A 20,122-nucleotide genomic window follows, 5' to 3' on the forward strand; every position below is an offset into this window, starting at 1 on the left:
TCTTCTCTTTGTATGTTATTTTTTCCAAGAAATTACCTCCTCTTTGTAATATTATGATGTTTTTCCCTGCGAGCTATAAAAGTGTGGGCAATTATAAATTACGCGTTATTTAAGAGCACTGGCAGTCTTCAATCATGAGCCTAAGAATACAGTTTTTTGAAGGAGTAGGGTTACGTATTCAGTATCAGTAAAAGGCTGTCTGCAGCTGCCCTATATATATATATATAATTATACAAACAAATTAATAATTATTAAATTATAGCTGTCATTGAACGGCAGGCATGCATGAAGCAATGAAGACTGAAATCTTAAGACCCTGATCTTTTTTATTGTGATCTCATAATCACCATGATTATACATATAAGACAACAAACATGGGAGATCATTGCAAAAACAAGTTCCAATTAGTCCCTCAATGGAGACATCATTTCGGTCTCATGAGCTCTAACAGAATAATGTGATCTTTCTTCCCCGTTTCCACTATACCCTCGCTTTTTCAATATCTTTGCTTTTTAACTTTTTCTGTGTAAAATGTGCTAGGGAGACCTTCATTCATCGAAAGCTTTTTGATCTTTGAACCTTCCTGAATCAGAATGAAAGAAAACATGCCCAAAACAAACCCTAGGTCGCAGTACATGAAAGAAACGAGAGAGAAAAACACACACACACACACACACACATCGATCCCAGAAAATAGAACATTAAATGGGGGTTCCCAAAGTGATGCAGCCACACAAGATCTGCATATGATCAAACAGAAACTAGAGAGTTCATGGATGATTTTTGTGTGCATACAAAGATTATTTAAGCAGAAAATAAGAACCTGCAACACAGACATGAAGAAGAAATAAAACTAGGTATAAATAATCTTAATTTCTTCCTGTTCCTATTTAGAAACATAACAAAAGTGGAGTTCGGATGATTGAGTAGACAAGCATCACGCCCTTGGAACTGCAATTGCATGACTATTCATTATCAGAAAAGTAACATAAAATAAAGAAAAAGAAAGCAAATGGATGAAGCCAACAGAAGATGATGATTTACCATGGAATATGCATGCTGCTCTATACCTTGATGTCAATCATGTACATGAGAGAACAGATGGAGGAGATATATCACGAGGATCTTACAAAGAGAAGCCAACAGAGCTCAGTTGGCAGTATGCCCACCTCCAGAGAGAGAGAGAGAGGACGAGGTTTTCTATTCAAGGGAGGTGGACAGAATGCCAATAAACTCTGTTAGAAAGCCTTTGTTAAATCCACATGAACGCACTGCCCTTGTATTCACCATTGAAGATCCGCGCACACATTGATATGCACATGAACTCGTACAGAGACACAGAAACGGAGAAAGAGAGCAATAACTACATGGTAGAAGGAGATGGGGGGATAGAGGGGTTCTATTTAAGATGCGACGGGGGCAAGCACAGTGAGAGAGAGTATGCAGGGTGTAATTAATAATTGAGAAGGTAAGTGAAGGAGATCAGGTGGTTTTGGACTCGAAAGATGGATAAATAATCACAGATTGGAGGGTTCATATATATATATACACATGTATGTGTGTGTGTGGCATATTCAGAAGGATCATAATATTATTCAGCCTCCCCCTGGTTCCTATACGAAACCCCTATACTTCCTTTCCCCTCAATCGGCCTTTTATTGCCTTTCTCACGCCTTTTAACCTCTTTTCCTCCCTCGTTTCTGATGCCGAAAGCCACAACCCCCCCTTCTCTCTCTCTATCTCTCTCAAGAAGCAAGGGAACTGAGAGTCTTTGCTAAGTGACGAAAAAATGACAAGTGATCAGTTTCAGATTAAGGGAAAACTCTAAGTTGGAGATGAGATGAATTGAGATTAAAATTAAAAATTAAATAAAATATTATTAGAATATTTTTTTTTAATATTATAGTTTTTGTTTTAAAATTTGAAAATGTTAAATTTTTTTATTTTATTTTATATAAAAATTTTAAAAAAATTATAATAATAAAATTAAATAAAATGAGTTCGACAAATTTTCTCAAAACAGACGAGACCTTAATCTCCCATCTGCACCGACGTTGGGTATGGTAAGATCACGATCCTCGCACGTACGTTACTTAAATTAAAAAAACAAAAAACAAAACAAAAAAGTGAGATGTTTCAAGAAAATTAGTAAAGAGATTCTTATGAGGTTTTGTGAAAGCTCATGTCTCAGTCATCTATAGAAAAATACGTTCCAATTGGGATAATTATATATATATATATATAATAATAATCCACTGTTGTTTATTTTTCTCTCAATTTTCAACAGCTAGCTAGCATTAATAATGGAATTATAATTAGAAGAACAACGTAACGTCTATCTTCAATATGGTAAGATACACCACAGGCTGACAAAAATAAAGATTTATCTACATTAACATATCTCACCAGCAGAGGGATTAATAATTGGCGTATACATGATGGATTCGTTTGTAGTTAATTTGAATAGTATTTTCAATGAATTTTTTGAGCAAATATAACCTATCGGGTTCTTATATATACATCTGCAAGAGGTGTGATGCATTTTTCAAGTGTCCAGCACACATATATACTTGGAAATTTCATAGTACGGTGTCTATCAGTTTACACTGAACTTATAGTTTCGATCGCATTTAAAATCTACCTCAATTCATTTCATCTTATCATTATAACCTTCTCTAATTCTCATATAAAATATAATAAACAATTTAATTTTTTTAAATTTTAAAATAATTTTTTTAAATTTCTACACAAAATATAATAAATAATTTAACTTTTATTCTACTATTTACAAACTATCTCAACACATCTCAACTCATCTCAAGGTACGCTTAGAACTTAAAATCATCTCAACTCATTATTATAATTTTTTTAAATTCTAACACAAAATATAATAAATAATTTAATTTTTTAAATCTTATAATAATAATAATAATAAAATATAATATTTTATTATCCCAAATCAATTCACTTATTTATTTTTTCGAGATACTGTTTGAGATATAAATTCATTTCCATCAATCAAATTGTCCTCTCTCCCACGTCAGGCAGAGAAAGAGAGAGAGAAAAGAGTGTCCGTGCATGCTTTCTCCATTTTCCTTTATAAAGCCATCTAACATATTATACCGACTACCATTTCAGTTTGTAATTTATTTTTGTAAGATGTGTTTACGTCTCTTTTCCATCTACTTTCTTTAATTTCCATCTACTTGGTTGATGCAATATGAATTGTTTCTACAAAGTGTTATACAAGCTTGTAATATATCTAATTAATAATTTATGCACAAATTGATCGATCAATACAAGTTTGTATCCTGCCCAAAGAAATAAGATCCGTTGAAATACAAAAACATATATTTTCAACCTATCTCATTATTACAATTTTTTTAAATTTTCACACAAAATATAAGAAACAATTCAATTTTTTTAAATTTCAAAACAATAATAATATTAAAAAATAATATTTTAACAATATTTTATTCAATTCATCTAAAATCATCTTATCTCATCTTAATATACAAACAAGTCCTAAATGGATTTGTATATTAATCGCTATATAATTCTTCATGATATATTTTCACTGGGATGCAAAACTGTGACTAATATTGAAGTGAAATAATTAAGATAGTTTGCTTGCAATGGTAACCATGATTCAATTATATATGTTATTAAGAATCATGATCATCAGTTTGATTCTTGAAAAACTAAAGCGATAACAGTCACTTGTTAAGACATGATTTTCAACCATAAATTAACTTATTCTTGCAAACCATCATTATCCTTAATCAGTTTCTATGTTTCCCCATTTTTTTCTTCTCTCCTTTCTTAATTTCTAACCTTATTCCAAGTCAACCAACTACTCAATTCTCAGTGATCTAATCTGCTTATACTTTCTTCATTTTTGACAGATGCCTCGTCACCTCAAGATCATCAAGATTGTATAACTTTGACGGATCAAAAAATGAATTGACTACTCCTCTATATATATAATACATAACATGAATTATATATTTTATATAAGGCCAGCAAATTGTGATATATATATATATATATAGATATATATAAGCTTTCAACCGAGTTTAATGGATCAGCAGCAATGGTGGGGGAGCCAACCTTCTCAGTCATGGGTCCTACTAAACCACTAAGTGTGGAATCCTAGGTACGCTCCACTCCTTTAGAAGAACAGAAGAAGAAACTACATGAGAATTCAAATCCACAATTCCTTTTGACCTAAAGGAGCACTAAAAAATACGATTAAAAGGTCAAACATAGGTCAATTCTCTCCCAGTCCCAGCTATAATGGTAATTAATTAGTAGCAGTACTCATGTCTTCCATAATCCAAATATATATATATATATATATATATATACACACACTCCTTTTTCATTGACTGAAATACAAAGTGGGTGTTGATCTGTTGTTGCGAAAATAGAAAAACAAGAGCAAAAGAAATAAATTAGCACGGTCACAAGTGCTATATGGACATGCACAGAGATAGAGATATGAAGAAATCTTCCATTTTGTCGATCGATACGTCGCACTCATCACGCCCACAACCCACGCTCCTTAAAAACACCCACCAGCTCCCTCTACATCATCTCTATCAATATTTATTTATAATACCAAAAGTTCCACAAATACTCATTATTTTATATATATACGTTTTCGCGTGTGTATTTATTAGGCCAATCCAATATAGTCATACTATTTATTGCTCATATCTACCACCTCAACCAAACCCAATTAATTTCACCTATATTCAATTCAGAATTCGACAACACAGAAGAAATCAACCCAGATCAGTTTATATAGAGCACTGATGCTGACGACTTTGTTCCCATCCCCAGCTGTTTACACCCCATTAGTCTGTGAGCCACAGACTGGTTCTGCAGCTGATTGCTGTCTAAGCCATGATTGAGTCGTTGGGAACTGAGAAGTTAAGAATAATGTTTTATCGGTAAATCTTAATAAAGGTTAGAGCTGCTGCGATTTTTGTTAATTAGCAGCTTTTACCATGGAAAAAAAAAGTTATTCGAAAACTGGGTACGTTTGCTTCACCTTTACTAACTTCTCTCACATAAGCAAACAAAAAATGACTTGGATAACTAGGTTTTCGTTGAGTTTTGTAGGACTGTTTATTGGTACGTACTATATATATATATATATATGACATGATGAGTATTACCTTAAAAGTTCAAAGTTAATGGAACCATACTCTTGACCCAGGAAATTGTCCTTTCTTTTTTCTCTCTTTTAATCCTGTTTACAGTAACTTGCTCCATGTAATGTTGGTTTCACTTAAATATATGACCGACGTTACTCCAATTTTCCGTTACATTTAGCTAGGGTACAGTACTAGTTGCCTCATCCCTGGTGGGTAGAACCCAAAGGAGTGGCATTATCTTTTCGTAGTTTCTTTTGGGTTAATTGTTAACGTGCCATGCATGAAATGGAACAAACAAAATGAAGACCATAAGCTCTTAGTACTTGATATGAAGACCACTTCATGATCATGTATATATTCAGTTTACTTTCATTTAGCTGAAACGCAGTACTAGTACTGTTACTTAACTTTCTTGCAGTTCTTCCATTTTGTCATCAAGTGGATCAAGGCCGTCTGGCCTACACAAAGAAGAAGAATTACAGGCTGCAGCCTGCGATGGTCATGTGTCGAATTGTCATTATCTAACGCCATCAATGTAACGGAGCAAAGCAAAAGACTAAAAAAGTTCTGTAATATTATACATGGAAACTTTCACGCGAGAAACAACATGACTTTTCACGCTTCTTTTAGTTTTATGCATAAACCTATGCTTTCAAAAAAGTTCATGCGCTTTGTACCCTGCGCTCTTTGCAACTCTACAGTAGTGTAAAACTTTTATCCTCCTTCCTTTTCTTTAATCTGTTTCCTTTTCGGAAAAGGCTTTTTTAGGGTTGGGTGCTATGGTAGGGACCGTTGGTGTTCTTTTACAAAGAAAGTCATGGTGTCCAAGATATTAAACAAAAAGACATTCAACAATCGAGATTTCCGAATTTCTTCTATCTTGGCGGCATTTTTTTTTTTATAGAGAAAACTCCAATTTATCTAATCAAACTTTTTCTTTTGTTTTTTTTTTTTTTTTTGGGGGGGGGGGGGTTGGGTTCTTGATATCGACAGAAGGGGAAGAAAATTACGTACAGTACTCAGGCGGACACAACAGTGAAATGCAAATATATACTAACCGAGATTTAGTAGAGAATATACGTACTAGTTATCAAAATTCAAACATGATCGAGAAACCAAAGCACCGGCCAGGCACGAACAGGCAGAGCTGCAGGAGAAATTTTTACTTTTACCTATTACACAGCTCGATGCATGGAAATCCACCCCTTTTTCATGATTGTGAGCTATTGGGGTTCAGGTGTATATGCTTTTACCAAGTCATGTATCTGCTTTTATCAAGTATCATTGCATTTTCTTTCTTTGTACAAAAAGAATGCCCGTCGTGCCCGTTGGTGTTGGTTTAGTAGGAGAGAAAAGAATCTCTGCCATGTTAGACTTTTGGAGCGTTTTCCACTCTCTCTTTCAACTCCTAAGCCAAAGTATATAAAACAAACCCGATAAAAATCGTTGGAAATACAAACTTTCACAGCTTTGTACATCGATCACTTTTACTGTCAATCAGAGGTGGAGATCTCTAATTAGAAGCCATTAAAGTTAGGTCTTACATGTTCTGATCGAGGTTTCAACTTTCCCATCTTATCTTATTTTCTTTTTCTTTTATTTTCTTTCTTTCACTTTTGCATTTTCCCTGTCGAAGGGCAGCGTTTACTTGTTTTTGCAGGAGTTTGGATTCTGTAACTATTTGTACTTATAACCGGCTTCTTTGACTTCCAAACGAGTGTGTCACGCTGAGGTATTGATGGGACGACAAAACGGCATGTTTAACATCTACACATAATCAATTCAAGTCAATAAGTCATGCTTTGCCACATAAACGAAAAATGGTTTTTGTATAATTCTCAATAAAAATCTAACAGACCAATATGTATCAGTAACTATAGATATCAAATCGTTGGTCATGACTCACCAGCACACGGGTGAACTCACTTGCTCTCCAAGAAAAAAGTGATTAAAAGATCGCTAAATTAATTAGGTGGTAGTTTGTATTTTTGGCTTTATGTCTCGTGAGAAACATAAAATTAGGCCGGCCGATTGCTGAGAATAGCGCCAAGTCCTTAATTCCAAAGTGCAATATTAAGTGTAAATAGGTACGTACGGTTCAATTCAAGTTTAGTTTATAATTGAAAAAAATATTAGAAATCAAACTCGGGTGATCAGTTCGCTCCATCGCAGGTCTCACATGCATCTCACGAGCTGATTGGTACGTAGTCGTTGCTTCAGTGGGTGCTACACCCATGTTCAGCAAATTAATTTGTATGAGGTTTCAGTTGATATGAGCACATAAGCTCTATACATAAGCTTGTTCTTTCTTTTTTTTTTTTCATGAAGATGAAGTTGATCATCTCCTGTGACTCCTCTGCGATTAAATTGAAATCATGCATGAATATTTTTTATTATTAAATAATTAAATTTATAAGTGAAATGATAAAAAAAAAAAAAATTCACAACAAAATACAATAGACCCTTTAATTAGATCCCATGATCTACTCTTTATAAGCCTGATGTTGGGTATATCTGTCACGAGAGAGTGGCTTGTTATTGGTTTGAATGTTAGAGAAGAGAGGTCATGTGGCCAATTAGGTGTCTAGTTGAAGAGTTTCAATTCAAAGCAGGAATGATGAGGGCGATGACGATGGTTATGATGATGCGGGAGACTCTTTTCTAGCTCTACTTCGGCCATGTGACTCTTCTCTCTGTCCCATTATTATCTTGCCTTCCAATACGTCGGGGCCCATCCACGTACAAGATCTACAGATCATCATCTCAAATGGCGAGCTTAATATTCCATTAAAATAAAAAAAAATAAAAAAAAAATCTGTCCCTCTCCCTCAAATGGGAATCTATACTGATCTCTGGGATTCTCTCACAATTCAAGGAACACAAAATAAGACGATATTAGATTTTGGATTGAATGACTTTGATACTCTGATGATGCATGCATGCTCTAGCTCTAGCTCTAATTTTCACCTTCACTCCTTAGCTGCAGCCTGCATCTGATCATAATAATGAAAGATCGTAGTTCCCAAAACCTGCTTATATTATATTAAGATGCATGACTTTGCTGTTTTGCCAGCATACGTACGGGACTTTTATCACCATATATAGGCTCTCTTTCAAACGTTATGAGGTATGGTTATGTAAAATTATGTATTTTTTTTTTTGTTCTTTTTTTAAATAGATTTTTTTTAACACTTTTAGATATTTTAAATTTTTTTTTTAAAAAAAATACACATCAAGAAGTAAATAAATAATAATAATAAAAATTTTCCCTCTCTTAAAGTTTTTTACTTCGTGATTAAAGAAGTATTTTTTTAATGATGTAAATTTTTTTATATTTTAAAAATATTTAAAAAGTGTTAAAAAATCTATGTAAAAAAATAAACACATAAAATAGCCTTATAGGAGCCCTCAACGGTGACTCTAGTATTATCCAAAGGATGACTCTACAGCCATCACTCCCAGCCACCAACAGGAGCTACCGTTAGTCTTATGATTTGTTTTTATTTTTATTTTTCATATATGTATTTTTTAATACTTTTAAATATTTTTTAAAAAAATATAATATTATTAAAAAATACATCCTTAATCACTAAGTAAAAATATATATATTAAAAAAATAAAAAGTGGGAGTGGGAGCTATCAGCGCCTGTAGCTCCCAGTGGGAACAAATCAAATTATTTCATCTCATCTCTTATAATTATTATAATTTTTTTAAACTTTTACATAAAATATAATAAATAATTTAATTTTTTTAAATTTTAAAATAAAGATAATATTAAAAAATAATATTTTTTTCAAACGTTCTGTAAAATATTTCATCCCGTCTCGTAACCAAACGAGGCAAGTCTGATGGCAGCTACTTTTTGTTTGAAAAATCCAAACAAAGCAAAGAAAAATGGTTTTTGTTTTCTTAATCAAATATTCACCTTGGCCTTCGGTGATAAACGAATGGCAAAATGCATTTCAAATTGAACAACTTATGCTGATAGGAAGATCACAGATTAGACCGGAATCAAAATGTCGAATCTTTCTTTTCATGATATCAGAAGGAGCTGGCTGGGAACAAACTCATTTTTTTACTCGCTGAAAAAATGTATGGTGGAGAGTAGTAGACGCTAGCTCCTGATCAAATCCTCATGATAACTCTGTCTAAAAATAAAAAAATCCTCGTGATAAGCTTGAAATTTAGTTTGACCTCAATTCTATCAAAGATAAAAAGTGGCCGTAGTAATAAGCCGTGTGCAGAAATAATGGTTATAAATTTTATCTGGCCTGTCATAAAGACTTTGAATTCGACATCTTTAATCCAATCCATCAAATCAGACTAGGGTAATTTCTTACTACTAAACCGACACCCATTATTAGGAAAAAAACATTCTAGAAATCCTATTCCATAAAGCAAGAAGCAACGTGTTTTGCCCCAGATCACGAAGAACATGCTTCCAGAAATATTTGATATTATTATATTATTATTAGAGACGGTAAATGAAAACCCAGTACAACGTACGATTCTTCTAGTAAATTTGTAATACTATGGCTAAAGGGGAAAAGCCCAAGCCCCGAGGCCAATCCCAAAATAGATATGGGTAAGGGATAATATTGCTTTAGAGGCTTTACTTCTGCCATACTGCATACCTATGGCCACAAGTTGCCAATGACCATTCTCTGCCAGTTGGACACCATGACCCATCACCAATCTTCATGCACACTTTGTCGCCAATGATTGCAGAGTAGAGATTTGCCTGTGCCTCCAGAATTCTAATAGATGATCGGCTTTGAATGTCTTGACGCTTTCGAATGTCCATCTGGATACATATATTTGAAATGCTCAGTATGGAGGAATTTTTCTCGCCGAGGACAACTCGATAAGTGGGGAAATAAAATAAAAAAAAAAGTACCAGTTTAACGATCTGGTCATGGATGGAATCGCCCCAATCGTAGAAATGGTCATAAAACACAGTTGGTATCCCTGGATGTGTGAGAATATATGCATAGCCCTACATAAATGAAAGTGTCATAATTAAGGCATTGCCAACATTCAAGAGTGTTATTTGACTTGGGTGAAGTACTTCAAAAGGGGGAGTGATGAGAATATTACTTTTAAGTTTAAACAGGAAGGGAAAAAAAAAAACATTACTTCTGCTTTGTATTCCCTACTAATAAGAGTATAATTGTCAGAAAATGTAGTATGAAGTTCTACTATTAGTCATCCTCAATTTCAGAAGCCATCAAATGGGAAAAAAGCTTGTGGGTAGCCTAAAAACTATAAGGTTATTACCCTGCACGTTTTAAGTTAAAAAACCTGTCAGCTGGTGGGTTACCTGTTCAGGACCTTGACAGAAAGAACCCGTGAAATTAACCGCGCAAAAAATTGAATTCTTCCATGTGGGATATTATTCTTTCAGTAAGAACAAGAAATTGAATTCTTACCTCTGAAATGAGACCAACCAACGGGATTTTTGTGTCTCAATTATTCCTTGTTGATGGGCATTGGGAATCTAACATGGTATGGCGCTCATACTGGTAGGAATATGAATATGAATTCAGTATTTCTGATTGAGTTGCCAAAGCATGAGAAACCTTTTGTTTTTTCATTTTCTTTTCCCCAATTTTTCTCGATCATTTTAATTGATAAGATTTGAAGCTAAGTTGTACATAACCCCATCCCAGGCTTTTACCTCTGCTAATGAAATACTAAAGTAGAGGACTCGGGTACAGTCGTCTACTGTAGCTACGAATCTATCCAGAAGTTCCCTAGCTAACTATTGAATTTCCTGAGAGGGGAAGAGATTTAACAAGAAAGTCTATGAACCGATACAAATTTTGGTATTGATTGAGACGGAAAATTAGTAACCAGGTGACATAGACGATCAAATTTGGATGATTAATTAGCAAGTCCTTTGCTTGTAAAGAACTCAAGGTTAATAGGAAAAAAAAAGAACCTCTGGACTCCAATAATTAAACTTGAGACCAGGTAGATATATTACACGTAGACAACAAGTTCACGTACCTCCATGATGTGATATGAAGGGAAGGGCCAATGAGCCTGCAAGAATAAAATGACTATGTTGAGTGATTCCATAATTTCTACCAGTGAAACTGAAGATCTGACAAAATAAGCATATATAACAATACTACTGAAAAATAGAAAATCATAGATTATGTTGTCCTGTAATGTCAGAGTAGGAATGATCACATCTGTGACATATTACATAGAAATCAGACCTCATTTGGGACTTGACCAGGAACCAATTCTTTCTCTTGGCTCAACAGAAAGAAACTTAATCCTTCCAGTTTATAGCCTGGATTTACTCAATACCAACCTTAGGCGCAAAGACCGCCTAAACTTTATTTCCAGTGATTCGTGGCATGTGTCAAATTTTGCTTAGTCTATAACAATTTGATCGTGAGCAAAAGAATAACAGATATAAGTATCAACAGAAAGGTGGCCACCAGGCATCAGGAGATGCTATCCTGTTTGCTGCAATTTCATGCATAAAAAAAAAATATATTCTCCATACATGCACTGAACACAAGAAGCAAGTGCAATAACCTCCTACAAGCATCTAAAAACAATCTCAGCACTCCTGTAACAATAGCAAAGAGCATCAAGTACCTGGGTTGAGCCTGTATCATGGTTATCAAGGAATGTTACAGCTCTTGAAGGCCACCACCCCATGACCCCTGGTGGTTTCCCTTGAGGATCCCGAAGGCGCCAGAATTGTCCCTTAACTGCTTCCTACAAAGAAATACATAAAAAAAATATAGTTTCTAATGGAATGTATGAGACCTCAATGGAAAGCGTAGCTCTTGATCTAATTTAACCAATACTACATGTATAGGTTACAACATTTGGAACACCTGAAGAATTCCCTTTGTTGTGAAATCAAACGCAGTTGAAAGCTGTCCAGTGCCATCAATCCAATTGATTATCCGCTGTCTGTGGCTATCTGCAGGTAGAATTTACGAATGAAAAAAAACATCAGATCAGAAGCTTCAATAAAGATTGAATGGTATCATGAGCACTAGGCCAAATTTTCATCCATTAAAAACAGGTGGGATGCGCCATTGGAGAAGGCTGTTCAATTAGACACTAGTACAATATCGATCAGCGAAGAGGCAACATCAACATGAGATCTCTCTGGCCGGCAAATGAAGCAGCCAAGTGCACAGCTTCAGTATGGGCAAGGTAGCATTTCTGAATTTTTATTATAGTTGAAACCATGCAGTTATTGCAGAATAGAATCCAGACTTCCACATATATCTTAAAGTTATTGCACTCCTAGTCTAGTAAATAAGCTCCTGTACCCAGGGAAAATTAAAAGGACTGAAAATAACCATCCTAGCCCAATAGGCAGGCATTTTAACATGGAGTAATGAGAAGCAACGCTTATCAAATGACCAATTGTTTGAGAAACTTGAGCCTTTATCGCAAGTCCATCTTCCACTGTATAAAAATGTACGTGTTCATATAAAGAGATTAACAGAATATGATATCAAGTTTGCTGAAATAGTGCAAACCATGATAACTTCATATTTTAAAATTATCAGGCTCACGAAACCGAAAATAACTAGTAAATCTGCCCTACCAAACGTGTATATCAACACTGTAAGTAACATCTATTGATGCAATCAACCTCAAGATTTAATTATTATTTTCTATCTTTTTCCATTTTCCTTTCACAACTTCTAAGTTGCAGACAAATTAATCACAAAGCTGTCAATTCAGAATTCAGGTTACTTTCTTAAAAATAAGCATGCAATTTTTGGTCTATGAAAAGAGTAATGCTACATACAGTCGTCGAATATGCAATCATTTAAAAAAAAAGTGGGGTCCACTATTAAAAAATTAGTTTTTTTTTTTTTTGTATTTATTCACTTTTTACAAAAGGATTGTGCAGCGCGCGCACTCCACAATGCAAACATCACTTCTCCCATAAAAAGAGTACACGAATGGAGTAGTATACCTTGGTTGTAGTCCAAACCATGACCATTGTAGTTGCAAGAATCCCAGGACTCCCCTACAGAAAATATTGGCTTAGCTCCTTCAATATATTCTTTCACATATTTTGCTGAATACCTAAATGAAAGCATCAAGGAGACATTAAGTATGAGTAGCAAGTACATCCAAGAAAAGACCAAGTACTTGTTTTCAGTGTGTAGGATAACAGTTACCCTCTTACGAAATCAAATCGAAAATCCTGAAAGCCAACACTATTCCGTAGCCACTGGAGCCATGCAGCAATATCTTTCCGAACAAATTGCTGGCTATGATCAATGTTTGGAACCCCATGGAAGTTGTCCCCAGTGCTTCTATTACCCTGGAATATAACAGTTAAGAGAGAGAAAAAAAAAATAGTATGAACTGTGCCAAACTTTTTTCATGTATTGAGAACAATTCTTATTACCAATCCACCAGTACAAGATGTGACAGCATGTTCGTCCCATGATAAAGGGATTCCATCATAACGGTTATACATTCCACCATGGCCTTGGGTAGTTCCAACACGATGATTGATGACTATGTCAGCCATTGCTCTAACTTTGTGTTGCTTCAATCTTTGAAGTAATGCTTTCAACAGGTGCTCCGAACCATAACAAGAATTGAGGGAATAAAGGTTCTGTGGAAGGTAACCTAAAATTAAGAGGAAAGGACACAAAACAAGGTAAACGAGATGAGCAATATCTGTTTAACCGATAATCCATGATGTCTAATTATGCATTGATGCCTCCAACCTTCAGGTGCAAAGGACTGACTTGCTGGTGGCAACCATGCTGAAGTAAATCCAGATCTAGCGATATCAGGAACTTTCCTTTCCAAATTTCTCCACCAATCATACTTATGAGACTCCCAATTAAATGCCTGTAGAGCATGTTTTTCAGTCATCATCAACGTGCTTCAATTTTCTTTGTAATTTTAACTTTTAAACGTTCAAGACTAGCTAAGATCCAATAAAACAAGGTTGAATGAGGCAACATCCTCATAACGTTTACCTGAAAAAGAATTTCTCTTCCGTTGCCTACAATGGCACCTGCAAAAAAGTCCAAATGCATAGTTTAGAATCACTAGAAAGATTGATGTATTCCATTCACAAATACTAATTTTTAAGAAAGAGATACTCTTACAGATTCAGGCTTTTGTTTCTTTCAGTAATAAAAACTGGACAGACACCTATTCTAATCCTAGAAAAACATCTAAGGTTCTAACTTAGTCCCTGATGTTCATAAAGTTGCAGTCAATAATCAGGTTCCTAAATAATTTTAAAAGTTGCAGTTAAATCCTTTCTTGATTTTGACCAATAAAAGTTCATGATGGGTCATGTTAATTTCTTGTTCGGCTATTGATTATTACACTTATATGAGTCTATCTATCCAAACATGCAAAGAATATCACAACCCTTTAGCTCTCATCATCTATTCAATATTTTTTTTTAAAAGCATAACCATAGAAACGCCAGATAATTACTACGTCTAAACTATGTCACCTCAGAGATACAGGTTACACAGCATCGATGTCATTGTAAAATACTAAATTCCATTCTCAAGGAAAGTATACACTTTTATGTCAAAATTGCATGACTTAATCCATTTTAAATTGTTCTCATTAGTCAAATATCAAAGCTGATATGTGCCTGGGTTCAGAAAAATTAGGAAATATGACAAAATAAGATGCATTTCTAAAAGGTTTAGAAAGTAGCATACCGAGATCATTCTGCTGATTACTCTTATCAATATCCTTAAAGCAAACAAACGATAAGGTTAGAGAAAGAAAAGTAAAATTCATGTAAAAAAAACTACATTGAAACACAGTTCATATATGAAGAAACAATTGTAAAAAACGATAGCATCTCTATTAAGAGAGAAAAACAGGATTCATACATTGCTGCTGTAACCCATAGCAAATCAGGTAGACGCTGTGAAACCGGATCGCACAATATACAGCACAAAGAGATATCCTGCATCCACATTAAACTTTAGAGGCCCCTTTGGATGTCAAAAGAAACGAACGAGAAGGAAGGATGCCATGCACAAACATATCATTATTAACTCCTTTTTCACTCCCATACTACTTTCCATAAACCAGATAGAATGGCCGAGATTCCAATGCGAATATTGAAGAAAAACCGAAAAACAAAGCATAATTAACATATAAATGTTGCTATCATCTGTAAACTTACTATTTAATCCTTTACACGTTTTCGTTTTATACGAAAACCCAATACTTATGCAACAGTTGAAATCTAAGATTTTCTTTCAACATGCAGTAAGATTTCACAGGCATTGTAATAGACAAAAATCAACAAGAAAATGTAGATGAACTCTCTAACATGCAAATGAGATTTTTAGACATTGCCACATACCAACAAGAGCTCAAGGTTACGATTGCAGCATGGGTTAGTGCCTGCGTTTTGGTCGAATAAATAGAATGAAAAGTGGAAGATTCGGGCGAGACCACCAAATTGGAAGCACGTAGTTCCAACCATACAAAGAAAATTTCCATGGGGAAAAAAAGGGAAAAAATGCGATAAGAGAATGTCGAATTTTAGCGATATACGATTCTCTTTTAAGCAATTAAAGCCGCCAGTTCCGAATTTCAAGTCTGGAATGAAAGGAAAAGGAATCGTCTTTTTAAATGGTGGGATATCAATCGTTTTTGGCTCCTTCGGCATATGGTTACGTGGTGAGGGAAGGGAATGTTCATATTCAACGGTAAGCGTGCGCCGTAGAACTCGCTGACTCGGAGCTACAAGGCGTTTCACGTAGTCCAGCTACTTCTAGCCGTCGATTCGATTATACAAACAAAAACTCTTGGCATCAGCCACTGTTTGGCATTAGCCAAAAGCACACCTTACGTGTCTAAACCGGACACAAGCCCCGCTCCTCTCTCTCTCCCCCTCTCTTCTCTTCAGCCTAAACCCCCTCTTCTCTTCAGCGACGAGACCTTCCTCTCCCATTCAAAATCTGCAGTCCTCGGTTTCATCTCTTCAGCAGTGGCCTGGGTTTCATCTCCCCATTCGAAATCTACTGTTCCCTGAGTCCACCTTCCCTCTTCTACAGCGACGATCCTCCCTCCCTCTTCTGCAGCGACGACCCCGCGTGACGAGACCACCCTCCCGCAGCGTGCTTCATCCCTCTCGACCACCCCGCGGAAGATCGGCGGAAGATCCACCACCTCTCGATCACCCCTCCAGAGATCTGCGCCCACAGAGGAGTTTTCCCCACTCGGGTAAACTTAAAAAGAAGGAACATATGCTCGATTAGTTTGGGTTGTGAAAGTACATTTTGCTGGTACTGCCAATGCTGAAGAAGTGGCTTCGTGAAAGCATAGAAAAGTAGGATGAATTTTTTTTTTTTTTGGGTTTGGGACTGGGTGCTTGTAGTCTCTTATTGTCCATTTGATCTCGACTGGTATGGGTATGGAATATGCATATTACATGTTTTAGTAGCAATGCTTATCCCATGTTCTAGTAGCAATGTTCTAGTAGCTGAATTGAAGATGGGCATGGAATATGCTTATAGAGTGATAATTATAAGAGAACTGCGTGCTCAGGAAAATAAACAAAGCAAAAGAAATATAGTCATGGGATTTGATACTGGCTATGGTGATAGAACCTGGACAGTCATGGGATTTGAAGTGTTTTTTTTTTTTTAATTTTATTGTTAGGGAGAATCTGGACATTCAAATTCAAGTGCAGGGGTAGTTGTGCCATATTACATGAACTCTTTGAAGTGTTTATAAGTATTTAGGAGAACCTGGATGTTGATTCTTGTCTTTAGAAGATATGTAGCAGATATGTATGAAGACTGGAATGGGTCAGAATTTGTGGTCATCATTCTTGTTCTGGTAATCATTCTTGTAATGAATTTGTGGTAATGAATTTGGAAGTACTATCATTCTGGAAGTACTATCAATTGTGGTTGTATTTGTAACCAATTTTTGTTTCATTCTCATTATGGCTTTCAGTATTTGATCTGTCTATTTCTGCCATTTTTTCAGATCTGGTTTTGACATTTGGTAAACATTCAACCCAGAGAATGATGCTGGGGAGTTTGCAGAGTTTCTTTGGCCCTTCTCGATTTTGCACCAGAGAAGCGACCAACTGCTCAGCAGTGTCTGCAACACCCATGGCTCAATCTCAGGAATTCAACAGAGGATGAGATGAAAAATGAAACTAATCTGGGAAACGTGAATGTTGGGATGAGCAACCTGGAGATTAAGATGGGTTAAGTGAACAGGGCATGAAAACTATTGGTACAGCCACACTTTTTTTCCAGAGTCCCTCCCTTCATCTGTATGACTGACTATTGATTGTATTTTTTTGTTTTGTGACACTTCTAATAAGATTGATTTTTCTAATAAGATATATTTTTTGATTTACTCCATAAGATGAAAAAGTGGTGATGATTCTATAAAGGGAATGAGAGATTTGTCTTCAACTGTAAATACCCTCTGGGAGCTAACCAGAACATTAGATATATATGTTATTCACGTGTTTAAGTCGATACGACAATCATAGATGATTGTTTTGTTTTATTTTTTGCACTATAATGCGATACGATCTATTGGTGTTGTGTACGCAAGAAGAAAATAAAAATTTAACCGGGTTGGTTTTTGTGTAAGAGGTAGCTTAATGAGGTAAAAAAATAACTTGGAATGAAGTTGCTATGCCAACAAACCAACCATAATCAATCAAACTTGGATCTTAATTTGGTTGATTCTTTCTACTTGGATGTCATCTGTCAAATAATCCAAAGTTCAAGTGATAACTTTCTTCGATACAAGGGCGTGGTAGAGGATGAGATGGATTGCAAAAGAAAGAAGCCAACTTTGTTTGATTTCACTCTCATAAATTATGCTTGTTCAGCCAACCATATCTTAGTCTACCTATGGATTTACTCTATAAGATGAAAAAGTGGTGATGATTCTAAGCTTTGTTAATGTAATCTTTTCTTAGAAGGTATCCGTTCAGTCATAGAAGTCAAAGTTACAAGTTTAACTGTTATGCTCTCCTCGCAAAGTCCACACGTGGGAGCAGCCTTTTATCACCCAATATCCCTCTTCATTAAATTTAAATTTAACAGTATTTCCATTTCTAATAGTACTATATTTACGAAAGCAGCAACTAGTAACATATATATGTTAATTTGATAAGCAGCGACACAGCATATAAAAGTAAAACAATCAGCATATATATGTTAATTTCTAATAATACCTCAGCTATCAATTTCCATCACAGTAGCCCCCTGCCACCACATTACATTTGAACATCACGACTGTAGTACTTTATTTTGTTCGACACAAGTTGGGACTTTGAACTCTTGGCATTTCCACACTGGTGTAGCCCTAATTGGCATCACGCCATCAGCCGAAGGCTGCATTGAGAATAATGTTAACTGCCAGCAGTGAGGCTGCCCAGGTTATTCTCAGTCATTGGGGTGCTTCTCCCATTCGTCTCCTCCTTGGGATTTGACCGATCCCTAAAAGTACAAATGCTTAGTAGCAACCTTTTTAGCTTCACTCTTCCCCTTTTTTTACTAGTTGTACACACATCTTCCCCAGTTTTATCCTTCCGAGCTTCCAAGCTTCCGAGCTTTGCTTTTTCAATCCAGCAAGCAGGCGCTTTCGAGGAGGCAAAAGGACATCCGCATCCAAGTGATTGACATCACATATATTAGCCTCCATTATTCCTATTATTTATTAATTTTTTTCACACCCAAATGTTGAACAATTCTCCACATGTATAAATTGGTGTCTCCATTTACATTCAGGCTAAAACAAACATACGAAAAACTACACGTATGGAGATTAGAACTCTTGACATTATCCTCACCTTTACCACTTGCTATAAAATAAAACAATAACAATATTAAACATCTTTAGCTAGTAAAAAGGATCAAGTACCAAGACAAATAAGCCTTAATTTCTGTGTGAGATATATGCAAGATCAGAAGCCACTACCTCTTGTGCATTGAACGGTTCAAGATCGGAAAAGAAAGAAAGGTTCTTGCCTCTGTTGTCGCTGTTGCTTGGCTATCCATGAAGAGAAACTCAAAACTGAAATTGGTCCAAGTCTTGGATAGAGTTCGTCCTAGCAAATAGGTAAACCCTTTTCGGGAATCAATACCAAAAAATTGTGTTAAACTTTAACAACAATAATGACTATAATGTTACACATTCAAAATGGAGGGAGTAGGTTGAAAGTTTGAAAACCAAAAGCTCCTAAATTCTAGTCATGGTCAAAACCCCCGGAACATCCCTTCTTTAATCACATGGAACTGGTGTGCGCAATTGTAAGTCTAATTCGTAATTGTAAGCTCCAATCCCATGATCCTACCACAAAGTAGAAGATTGCTAAGCCACAAAAAACTAGATGCACTAATATGAACTGAAAATAGGCAGAATAAACTGCAATGGAAAAAAGGGATTGAGTCAAGCCTATGTAATATTAACCTGGCATAAAGTACGAAATCTAAGCTTAAAAACCACATAAATGTCCACCAAACCATGTAAATGGATGAAAAACTCATTTACTAAAATGGAAATTCATTTATCTAAATAATACTACAGAAGCCCATTTCAACCATGGATTTCACACAAAATTTCAATTTCAAATCATCTCAAACAACAAAACAGAATCCCTTTCTCTAAATATGAGTACAGAAACGCATTTCAAACAGAAAATCCATTTCCAAGCATGCCACAAGCTATAAATAGATTTTCACTTTTCTAGAGCAACAAGGGGAGTTGATATTGGGCCGGACGTCGTTGTTCAAGTAGTTGAGCTCGGATCCCAACCCGACTCAATTCAAACGCCTTCCCAAAAACTAGTACCACTTCTAATCTCATGGCGGTCCAGTCGGCGCTGAAGTACTTCCGAACAACAAACTCCTGAAACTAGGCCTGTGCAGAAAAGTTGCTGACCCGATCCGTCCGCGAGATACGATCCGACGCGGAACAT

At 35.5% G+C, this 20,122-nt stretch overlaps 1 protein-coding gene and 2 long non-coding RNA genes across 6 annotated transcripts; 1 reads left to right on the plus strand and 2 right to left on the minus strand.

Annotated features, from left to right (window-relative positions):
• Nucleotides 1-301: 301 nt before the first annotated feature.
• Nucleotides 302-1,784, minus strand: LOC121261654. Of its 2 annotated transcripts, none has more exons than XR_005939940.1 (2): nt 1,071-1,784; nt 302-951 (listed from the first exon to the last, which is right to left on the minus strand). It is a non-coding gene; the product is annotated as an uncharacterized LOC121261654 (long non-coding RNA). The 2 variants fall into 2 exon arrangements; XR_005939939.1 differs by having other exon boundaries at nt 1,045-1,784.
• A 7,818-nt stretch (nt 1,785-9,602) lies between these two features.
• Nucleotides 9,603-15,761, minus strand: LOC121260720 (probable alpha-amylase 2). Of its 2 annotated transcripts, none has more exons than XM_041162710.1 (13): nt 15,524-15,761; nt 15,042-15,118; nt 14,865-14,898; nt 14,157-14,194; nt 13,899-14,025; nt 13,571-13,797; nt 13,338-13,483; nt 13,130-13,242; nt 12,024-12,112; nt 11,779-11,901; nt 11,173-11,208; nt 10,061-10,159; nt 9,603-9,967 (listed from the first exon to the last, which is right to left on the minus strand). In XM_041162710.1, exons 2-13 carry the CDS (start codon nt 15,057-15,059, stop codon nt 9,776-9,778), a joined length of 1,242 nt encoding a protein of 413 aa, XP_041018644.1. In that variant the 5' UTR covers nt 15,060-15,118; nt 15,524-15,761; the 3' UTR covers nt 9,603-9,775. The 2 variants fall into 2 exon arrangements, with proteins under 2 accessions (XP_041018644.1, XP_041018645.1); XM_041162711.1 differs by having other exon boundaries at nt 9,811-9,967; nt 11,150-11,208; nt 15,524-15,710.
• Nucleotides 15,762-16,163: 402 nt separating this feature from the next.
• Nucleotides 16,164-17,297, plus strand: LOC121261425. Of its 2 annotated transcripts, none has more exons than XR_005939897.1 (2): nt 16,164-16,389; nt 17,161-17,297. It is a non-coding gene; the product is annotated as an uncharacterized LOC121261425 (long non-coding RNA). The 2 variants fall into 2 exon arrangements; XR_005939898.1 differs by lacking the exon at nt 16,164-16,389 and adding an exon at nt 16,986-17,033.
• The last annotated feature ends 2,825 nt before the right edge of the window (nt 17,298-20,122 follow it).

This window comes from Juglans microcarpa x Juglans regia, chromosome 4D (assembly GCF_004785595.1).
Source record: "Juglans microcarpa x Juglans regia isolate MS1-56 chromosome 4D, Jm3101_v1.0, whole genome shotgun sequence".
Lineage (NCBI taxonomy): Eukaryota > Viridiplantae > Streptophyta > Magnoliopsida > Fagales > Juglandaceae > Juglans > Juglans microcarpa x Juglans regia.

Bases quoted from the DNA above. Each gene is read 5' to 3' on its own strand.
- LOC121260720 (XM_041162710.1), bottom strand. The intron at 12,113-13,129 runs GTATACTACTCC...TTCTACCTGCAG, and splicing joins TGGTTTGGACTACAACCAAG to ATAGCCACAGACAGCGGATA. The intron at 11,902-12,023 runs GTGTTCCAAATG...ATTTCTTTGTAG, and splicing joins CAACAAAGGGAATTCTTCAG to GAAGCAGTTAAGGGACAATT.